Here is a 9,424-nt window from a genome sequence, read left to right as displayed (position 1 = left end):
TGGGCCCGCCTGGACCATAAGTTTGACCTCATGTACGCAAAGCGGGCCTTTGTGCACTGGTACGTGGGGGAAGGCATGGAGGAAGGGGAGTTCTCTGAGGCCCGGGAGGACCTGGCAGCTCTGGAGAAAGATTATGAAGAGGTGGGTGTGGATTCCGTGGAAGCAGAGGCCGAAGAAGGGGAAGAATACTGAATGGGAGCGGGGCTGGCAGGGGTTCTCCTCCCCCCACCCCCTCCTGCCACCCTGCAGCACATCTTGTTTCCAGTTGTTTACAATTAAAGTTTCTCTAGAAGCGTCTGTCTATGTGATGCACAACGGGACACACATCTCTGCCGGCAGGGATGGGTAGGACCCCAAGGCCTGCTGGGCCACATGGAAGGCCGTCCCAGGCTGCACTGTAGGAGTGCGGTGCAGCCCTACTTACATCTGTAAGGAGCCACTGTTGATGTGACATGACCTGGGGAAACCCTCCAAATCAAGGTTTCAAAGCACAAAGATTTCCTAGATTCTAGGAAAATGGAGTTAGATTTTCAGTTGTGTTTGTCATTTTTCAGGCTTCTCTGTTAATGGCACATGGTAAGAGTTTGGAACGAAGTTTGAACATCTGAGGTCCGTGGAAGGGGGCTGTTGACAAAGTCCCTAACACTGTGGGTCATGTGTAGGGTGAGGACATTTTTTTTTTAAAGATTTTATTTATTTGACAGAGACACAGCGAGAGAGGGAACACAAGCAGGGGGAGTAGGAGAGGGAGAAGCAGGCCCCCCGCGGAGCAGGGAGCCTGACACGGGGCTCGATCCCAGGACCCCGGGATCACGACCCGAGCCGAGGCAGACGCTTAACCGACTGAGCCACCCAGGCGCCGCGGGTGAGGACATTTTTAGGGGGGAAAGATCTTACTGGATTTTGCATGGTATTCACAGCCCACAGGGTGAGTTCTAGGTTACAACACAGTTCATCTTTGACTTTGCTGTGCACGTACCCTATATGACAGCATCCCCCCTCCATACTCAGGCCCTTACAGCTGAGCACCCTAGGAACAGTCTCGGCAAAAGCACTACCTTTCCCTTTACCAAAACACGTTGATGTCCATTTATAAAAGATCTAGGAATACAGTTGACCCTTGAACAATAGGAGTTTGAATGGTACAGGGTCAACTGTATAGATTTTTTACAGCATGGTAGTGTAAATGTATTTTCCTTATGATTTTCCTTTCTTTAGCTTCCTCTTATAGTAAGAAATACAGTCTGTAATACATATACGAAGTATGTACTAATCGGCTTTATATTATTGGTAAGGCTTCCTGTTAACAGTAGGCTACTAGTAGGTAAGCTTTGGGGATTCAGAAGTTATACTCAGATTTTCAACTATGCAGGGGGTTGGTGCCCTAACCCTTGTGTCGTTCAAGGGCCAACTGTACAGATATTTTCTCTCCAACCTGAAAATAAGGTACAGGAGGGTGAAATCACTGGTTTAAGTCAGTTAGTTCGGCTGTAGCACAGCCAGGCCCACCAGGCAGAACTGATTCTAAATCTTTGTGTCTTAATATACTCAAAAGGTGATAGAAAACAGCTTGGATGGACCCTTGGTTTTTCACAAAGCTTTATTACCAACTGGGGGAAAGCTCAGGTAGCCTCTGCTAGGGGACTGGCGAAGCCCAGAGCTGGATGGCGTGAGAAGTCTGCCCATCTCAGGTGCTGCTCCGAGTGGGGCTCTTCCCCGGCCCGCCCCCCTTGGGCAGCCTGGTGGCACTGGGTTGTCGGGGCATCCTTTGGCTGGATCCTTCCCGGCCACCGCGCTCTGCCAGTGCTGGGCCTCCACTCAGAGCCGTGCTGCCTTTGTTTCTCCCTGAGCAGACACAGAACACAACCATTAGGAACCAGGGCAGACTCCACAGTCGGCACGTTGACTACATTTGTGTTCCTTGCACATTACGTCTAGCACATCTCTGTCCGAACTTTTCAGCCAGGAACCCCCTGTCAGCCCTGAGCCCTGAGGCTGAGGACTGCCTGGAGATGGCACATCCAAGAGAAGTCCTGGGCCGAGTCAGGAGGCCCTCAAGCATGGGTCCTAGGACAGAAGCAGTGCGAGGAGCAATGGGGAAAGTCCGCAAGGCCCATTTCGGGAAAGGTGAGCTCAGCTGGTTGACTCCTGCCCTGGAAAGGGAAAGGACCCGGCCGACCACCAGCAGTGCGGGAGGGCTCACCAGCTGGGCTGCTACCTGCCGCCTCCCCCGGCATGCCCCGCTCCAGATTGCCCACAGTGGAGCTGCGTGCACTGATGGTGCAGGAGGCGCAACCATCAGAATGGAAGTCAGGCTTTTGGAGCTGGGTCTCGGAAGCTCCTTCACAGACATTTCCCTACCCACCTGTCAAGCCTCTTGCCCCCAAGTTCAGCTTCCGGATCCTGTGATTGGGCTTCTGCCAAGGCTTGAGTGCTCAACGAGACTTGCCCTGACCACAGGTAGTCACATTCAGATGGAGACCACTGGTGCAGATATCCCTTGACTTGTAAGTTACTTACCTTACCCTCTTTCTGTGAAGACAGGAAAATCTGCAACCACACCTAGGCCAGAGCTTTATTTTAAAGGAATGGCTTCCCTGGCCTCAGGGTGTTGACAGCATTCATAAGACTGACAGGACACCACAGTGGACAAAACGTATACTCAGGGCGCAGGCTCACCCACTGGGTCACAGTCCCTCCCCATTGGGCCTCCCTCAGCCAGGGCTCTTCTCCAGCCTGGCAGAGTCCACCCTGCAGGCTCTGACCAGGGTATGTGTCCCGTGTTTGACCCTTAACCTCAATGTCCGTTAGGAGTCAAATAGCCTGCAGTGGGGACTTGTAGGTTTTTGGAGAAAAGACACCATGAGGTTTTTTGGGGGGCATGTTAAGTCATTCCTGTTTTCCCATCTGTCATCTTGAACAAGGGGAGGCACCTGCATTTGCAGTACTGCAGACCCTGGCTCCTCCAGGGCATCAGACTTGCTGTCCAAGCCCCCTGATACAACTACATTCTCCCCAGGATTCCTGCAGCGCTAGGACAGACCTCCTACAGAGCATTTCTGAACAGCTCCTCTCCAGAGAACAGGGGGTCTCTGCTGCCCAGTGGGCTGGAAAGGGTGACATGGTGGCACACTTGAAATTCTGACAGCTCAGATTTTCCCTTGCTTTGCTACCCTGGGCTTCACACTCAAGTGCTTGCGTACAGTTGATTCAACAAAGATGTAATTAACAGGTTACCCAGGGCGGAGGACATGTGGTGGGGTGAAGCTGGGCCAACTCAGCCCGCCAGTGACTCATGGAAAAGACGGATACAAAGTAGAGAGCTGTCACCACACATTTCCTTTTTCCTGTTACCAATGCTGATATTCTGGTCCCCACTGGCTGGTCAGTGGGCAAGGATCCTGTCTCCTACGAGTGCATGCGCCCCACCACACTGCAGCTCCCAACATGCTCTTGCCCACTCTGAGGCCATGTCCCTCTCCAGGCTGGGTCAGCCTGACAGAACTCATCTGTAGCACCTGGCCTAATCTGGGGTACTTAGGTGCCCCGCAAACTCAGCTCAGGGCACTTCTGAAGGACTTGCAAGTACAGCTCACCCCCAGCAAATGGCAGGGTGGATCTCAGATGTGGGCCTGAGTCTGAATGGAGCTTTTCTTCAGCATGCCACGCACTGGAATTTCCTCTCCCTCTCAGTATAGTGACCAGGGCCCTTCTGGAAACTCAAGGATGAGAAAAAAGGAGAAAACAGCAAATAATGTTCATCTTTAACCTTGATGAGGCTGATAATCCCTGGAAATAAGACTCCAATGTAACTTTGAGCCATAAAAAGCATTAACAGCACCATCTAACAATGAAAGTAGACCATTTATCCAGCTCTGTGCAATTCTTAGAACCTTCAGGAATCATGTGCTCTCAGTTAGTGGGGAGACTCAGGCAGGCCTCATTTTATGCAGAGCTGGGTAGGTTGAAGAGAGTGACATTCTGGACTCAGGAGAATGGTGTGCAGGGCCTGTCAGCGGTCAGACCTGCTCTGTTAAGCCTGGCTCAGCCATGCGCCCCTGGACCCTGCAAGACTTTCTGGAGCTGGTCCTATCTGCCCCAGGTCCCTGCGTGGGGTAATTAGGGTCAGAGGGAATGGAGGATGGAGCTGAGCCAAAGGTGGGAGGGGTGATATGCCCCCAGGCCCAATACCTGAGCGGCCCTCAAACAGTTGAAGACAATGACCACTGAAGGTTAAAAAGTCTGTTTCCCCTTCCCCGCCCCGAAACAAAACCCCAAGTGCAACCTGAAACACACACCCTACAGCTGGGGAGCTGGCCGACCCCAGTGGGACCTACTGTGCCATCTACCTCTGGTGTGGCCCGTGTGATCCTGACTCCCCATCCCCGCGAGCCCTGCCGGCAGAGCTGGGGGGATCAAGGGTTGACAGAAAGCCTGAGTGCGGGTTGCTGCTCCCATCCTGCCTGTGCTGCCCAGGAGCAGCCTTCCTCTTTCATGGTGCCAGTGCTCCCTAGTGCTCAAATGGGCTGGTGGGGCTGCTGAGGCCAAATATTAGTGACCATGAGTGCACACCAGATGCATGTTGTGTGAGGAAGGAAAAGAACAGGAGGTTGAGGCAGGACAGCAGGCGCCCCGATATCCTCAAGGCTGGCTGGCAAGTTGGTGGCCAGGATGAGTGAGCGGCCAGGACCGTCCATCACTGCTACCACGGGCAGGTCTACACCCACCAGCCAGTCCTGCTGCCCTTTCTGGCTGAGTACACAGGAGGGGCTTATTCAGTGCTTCCAGAACACATACAGACATAACGACAAGGACTCATGTGCACCGTGGACACGCACACATGCATCTTTAACCCTTACTGTAGCCTATGCTTCTCGGGAGGTGTGGCCCCTCCTGCATGTGTACATACAGCCCTGACTCAGTGTTTCGGGCAAAGTGTCGCTGTGATTGTTCTTGAGCAGCGCTGTCCAATAGAAATATGATGTGAAAAAAAAAAAGAAATACGATGTGAGCCACATGTGTCACTCATTTTCTAGTAGCCACATTAAAAAGTAAAAAGAAACAGGAAACTTAAATAATGTATTTTAATTAGCCCAAATGTGCAACATTATCATTTCAACATGTAATCAGTATAAAAATTACTCGTGAGGTATTCTCTTTTTGTGCCAGTTCTTTGGCATCTGGCCATCTGATGTGTACTTAACCTTGCAGTGAGTCTCAGCTGCACCAGCCCTGGGGGGCCCATGGCTTCCATATTGGACAACGCAGCTCTGTGTCAGGCTCACAGCTTCTGCACACCAAACTTCATCCTACATGTTCTGGAGGAACATCTTTTTAAAGTATACAGTTTCCCGGGGGCCTGAGCGGCTCAGTTGGTTAAGCGTCTGCCTTTGGCTAGGGTCATGATCCCAGACTCCCGGGATCAAGTCCCGCATTGGGCTCCCTGCTGGGTGGGGAGTCGGCTTCTCCCTCTGCACCACCCTCCCCACCCTCATGCTCTCTCTCTCTCAAATAAATAAAATCTTAAAAAAAAAAGGTATGCAGTTTCCCTAAACTTCAACAGAGAACACTCAACTGAATTTTATTTTTCCTCAGTGACCACACCCCTACCAAGACAAGCATTTACCCCCTCTGTGCTCTTAGGGTCTTCTGTTTCTCCATCTTTTGCCTAGTAAAGGCAGAAATGAGTGAGCTTATCACTGACAGTCCCCACAAGCCACCTGGATGGCCAGGGGACAGGAACCCAGATGACCCGCTGTGCCTGCTGCAGCTTACCGGATCAAACTCCTGAGTGTGGGGTGGGGGCGTCCAGCCCTTGGTCTGCAGCAGCTCCACACCCCAATTCCATGGGAAACCTAAGGCCAGTTAGCCCCAACAACCCCAAGCCCCCATCACAATCCTAGTACTACTACAGTCCCCCAACTGATCACTCTGACAACTCTCCTTGTTTTCTCCATCCTAGACCCTGCCCAAGTTCTGTGTGGACAGATTCTGCACATGTGGCCTCAGAGCTCTTGGTCTCTGACAGCCTCTGTCTCTTGGCCACCACACACTCCTGGCATGGGCCCTCACGTGCCCTGCTCCTGTGCCCCGCTCCCCTTCAGTGCCTCCCCACCAAACCCTCTTTTCAGGCTGCCCTCTACCCTCACTGGGCATCTCCCCAGGGTGTCCATGTCCTCATATCCTGGTTGCTGGCTGCCCAACCCAGCAGACCCAAGGCCTAAGCACTTGAGAAAACCTCACAGGGCCCAGCACTCCATGCCACTTCTATCCCTGTGCTTGGGGCTTCCTCCCCACCTCCCTCAGAGCCCCTCTATGCCAGTGCTCCCAGGGCCAAACCCACATTTCCTCTTGACTCTCTACCCTCCCCCACCCCTTTCCCCCCTCCAAACTTGGGTCTGCTCCCACCAGGGGCCTGGGCCTGCATCTCTGACTGGAGCCCTCCCCACTCCCCCTACCTCAAAGGGCTGCCAGGCAACAGGACTCTGAGCCCGCTTAACACTTGCTGCCCCAGCAAGGCCAGCTACACTGGCTACCTCCCGTCTCTGTCACCACTGATTGATCTAGCCATCTCCCTCCCTGGAAGGAGGATGTGTCCATCTCAGAGCGCCCCTGAGTCCTCAGCCCTGACAGCCAGTTGGGTACCCAGTCACTGGGTGAGCAAGTGGCAACGCCCCCTCAAATGAGGAGGGCTGTTCCCAGTTTCTCTCTCCTGCCCATTGATTCCTCAATTCAGCCTTGTAGTCTACCCACCTCTGCCCTGCCCTGTCCCTTGGCCCTCCCCCACCCAGCCGGCCTGAGCTCCAGGTGGCACCCAGAACAGGGAGGTAGGTGATGGTGGGGAGGGACATGGAGAGGACAGCCAGGGCACCTGTGGGATCTCAGGCCCTCACACACCCAGCTGGTTCTGGGGCTCCATCCTCATCACACGTGGCAATCCCTGGAAGGTACCCTTGGTTCCGGAAGCAGGCAGGAAAGGGTAATCACAGCTTATACTCTAGGCTACCTGTCCAGGTGGGTGACAGCATTTAAGGGCCAAGGCATATCTCACACCTAAGGCTTTATTCTCAACATCAAAGTAAAGGCTCTCCTGTCCCTCTGCCTATTGTCCTCTTCTGGGGTGAGGGCACCTCCACAGAGTACAGGTCTCACCTAGCAGAGCTGGCCTCTGGGGAGCAGAGGGTGTTGGTCCCATTCTAGAAGAACTGCAGGTTGTCTCTAATAAACTGAGCCATGAAATCGTGTCCCGACCTCTAAGCTGTGTGGCAGGAATGACCCATAAGGTCCTGCCCTTGCAGCTCATCTCGAAGCTGCTCTGACTTTCTGGGGGCCACAGCAGTTTCCACAGAAACGAGAAAGAGCACCAACCCCCAGAGATAAACCAATAAACGCAACCTGCGAAAGGAGAGAACAGGCAGCAAGAGAACCGGAGGGAACCGGGGGGCCCTGGAGAGAGAGGCGAGTGCGTGGCAGCTGGGCCGTGGAGCAGAACCGGAGAGGCCGCAGGCCGCGGGGCCGAGGAAAAGGAGGGCCTTGCAGGGGGACTACAGTTCTTGGCAGAGAGAAAGGAGGCCTCTGGAGGTCAGAGAGAGACACAAAGAGAGTAGATAGAGCGTGGATCAGTTAGGAAGCCTGCGCTCCAGTGCCCAGGGCCTCTCAGGACAGGGGGCGTGGGTACCCAGGGCCCTGGCACTCCCACCCACGGGGGCCCAGCCTGCACCCCACCCCAACACCAGCCCCTTCTCAGGATGTCTGTGAGTGCCTGAGCGCTTCTGGCCAAGCATTCAGAGCGTTTCTGAAATTGGGAGCAGATGCGACACACCAGGAGGCCGCAGTGGGAGCTCTACTGGACACCCTTATAGCAGCACCTGCTTATCCCCCAGTCATGACTCTCAAGAGTGAGGAGGCCCCTGAAACTTGAGCCCAGTGCTGTGCCCACTCAGGCCTCTGCATCCCGTGTGTCTAGGGTAGCCCGGGGCTGCCACACTGACCCCTGTCCTGCAATCTGAGGAAGGAAGCTCGGCTGGCTATGTTCCTGAGCAGCACCTGGGCCCCCGTCGGGTACAGACGAAGAGGGGGCAGGAGGGCCTCTGCCTGGCCCACTCCCTGAGCACTTTCCTGGACGCTGTACACACCGTGAGAACAGGAACCAAAACCACCTGGTTCCTGTCTTTGTGGAACGAAAGCACTTCTACCCAAGGAGGTAGGCAGAATCCTAGATGAGGCCTGGCCTACTTGGGCCACCCTGGACACCCATTTTGCATCCGCCTGATCTGGACTTGCACATGTGCACTCTCAAGGGTAGCAACGAAGCCAAAGCTGGGGACTGGAAACCAAGAAGGGAGCCCTTGGATGGTCCCTGCGGGTCCGGGGAGAAGACCCACAGTAGAACCCGGCCACTCAGGGCCAAGCCTGCGTTGTGCCTGGCGCTGCCCACTTCCCTCCCCTGCCACCCACCGCCTGAGCCACAGGGGCAGGGCGCACCGGGCCCAGCTCTGACCTCGGGTCTCTGGCACGCTCGATGTGGGCAGAGACACGGCTGCGGGGTCCTGGGCCTCGCCCACCAACCTCTGGCCAGCACACATGGACTTGAGCATCTGGAAGACGGCGAGGGGCGCCACGTTCAGCTTCAGCAGGTCCACCAGGATCCTGGAGAGAACCCAGGCGGTGGGCAGTGAGCCCTCCTTGCCCGGGCCTAGGAGGGCCACCTCCCTCAGGACCCCAACTCTACTCTGGGCGCCCAAAGGGGTCCGAAAAGGGCGGGAGGTCTCCCCCAGACCAAAGGCCGGGGCAGGGGAGCGGGAGAGCAGGGGCGTCTGGGGGTAGGACGAGCGCGCACTCCCACCCGCTCGCGCTCACTTGAACACGTCGGGGTCAATGGCGCCACCCGCCGCCTGCGCCAGCTCGTACAGTTCCATCTCCTCGGCGCTCAGCACCTTCTTCCGCCGCAGCGCGAGCTTCTGCAAGGCCGCCTCCAGCCCCGGGGGCGCTCCCGGCCCGGGGCCTGCGCCCGGCGCCGCCATGTACACGACCGGCGAGAAGGTGAGCGCCGCGCTCGCCCCTCTGCCCCCGCCTCCGCCCCTCTGCCCCCGCCTCCGCCGCGCCCCTCCGCCGCTCCCACAGCGCCCTCTACTGGCCCCGCCGGCCCTTCCTCTCCCTGCCGCGCGGCAGAGGGCAGGGACCGGTTTGTCTCGTCTCCGCCTTTTGGTCCGCATTTACCTGCGGCATGAGACGTGATAAAAGCAGAAAAATGTTCATCTTTAGCCCCGAAGGCTGACCTATAACCTGCATAGTTTTGATAAGGATCAATAAGTACTGGCTGCTACATTCTTAAAGGGTCTCATGACTGCCAGTTAATATCGAGCTGAATGATAAGCACCAGAGAAATCTTGGGAAAATAGCTTTAGGACTAGAAATTCCGAGA

At 55.5% G+C, this 9,424-nt stretch overlaps 1 protein-coding gene across 2 annotated transcripts; it reads right to left on the bottom strand.

The window, feature by feature from the left end:
• Positions 1-1,582: 1,582 nt before the first annotated feature.
• Positions 1,583-9,074, bottom strand: MZT2B (mitotic spindle organizing protein 2B). Of its 2 annotated transcripts, XM_006744496.3 has the most exons (4): positions 8,860-9,074; positions 8,501-8,649; positions 7,396-7,575; positions 1,583-1,845 (listed from the first exon to the last, which is right to left on the bottom strand). In XM_006744496.3, exons 1-4 carry the CDS (start codon positions 9,021-9,023, stop codon positions 1,688-1,690), a joined length of 651 nt encoding a protein of 216 aa, XP_006744559.1. In that variant the 5' UTR covers positions 9,024-9,074; the 3' UTR covers positions 1,583-1,687. The 2 variants fall into 2 exon arrangements, with proteins under 2 accessions (XP_006744559.1, XP_006744560.1); XM_006744497.3 differs by lacking the exon at positions 7,396-7,575.
• Between the last annotated feature and the right edge of the window lie 350 nt (positions 9,075-9,424).

Source organism: Leptonychotes weddellii, chromosome 13, assembly GCF_054177405.1.
Source record: "Leptonychotes weddellii isolate Sample4059 chromosome 13, ASM5417740v2, whole genome shotgun sequence".
Classification (NCBI taxonomy): domain Eukaryota; kingdom Metazoa; phylum Chordata; class Mammalia; order Carnivora; family Phocidae; genus Leptonychotes; species Leptonychotes weddellii.
Note: the sequence above shows the minus strand (reverse complement) of the source record. Positions and strands in the feature narration are given on the sequence as shown.

Bases quoted from the DNA above. Each gene is read 5' to 3' on its own strand.
- MZT2B (XM_006744496.3), bottom strand. From the start codon at position 9,023: ATGGCGGCGCCGGGCGCAGGCCCCGGGCCGGGAGCGCCCCCGGGGCTG. The intron at 7,576-8,500 runs GTCAGAGCTGGG...TCTGACCTCCAG, and splicing joins GAGCGTGCCAGAGACCCGAG to AGGCCTCCTTTCTCTCTGCC. The intron at 1,846-7,395 runs GTTGCGTTTATT...GTGTCTGCTCAG, and splicing joins CCTGTTCTCTCCTTTCGCAG to GGAGAAACAAAGGCAGCACG.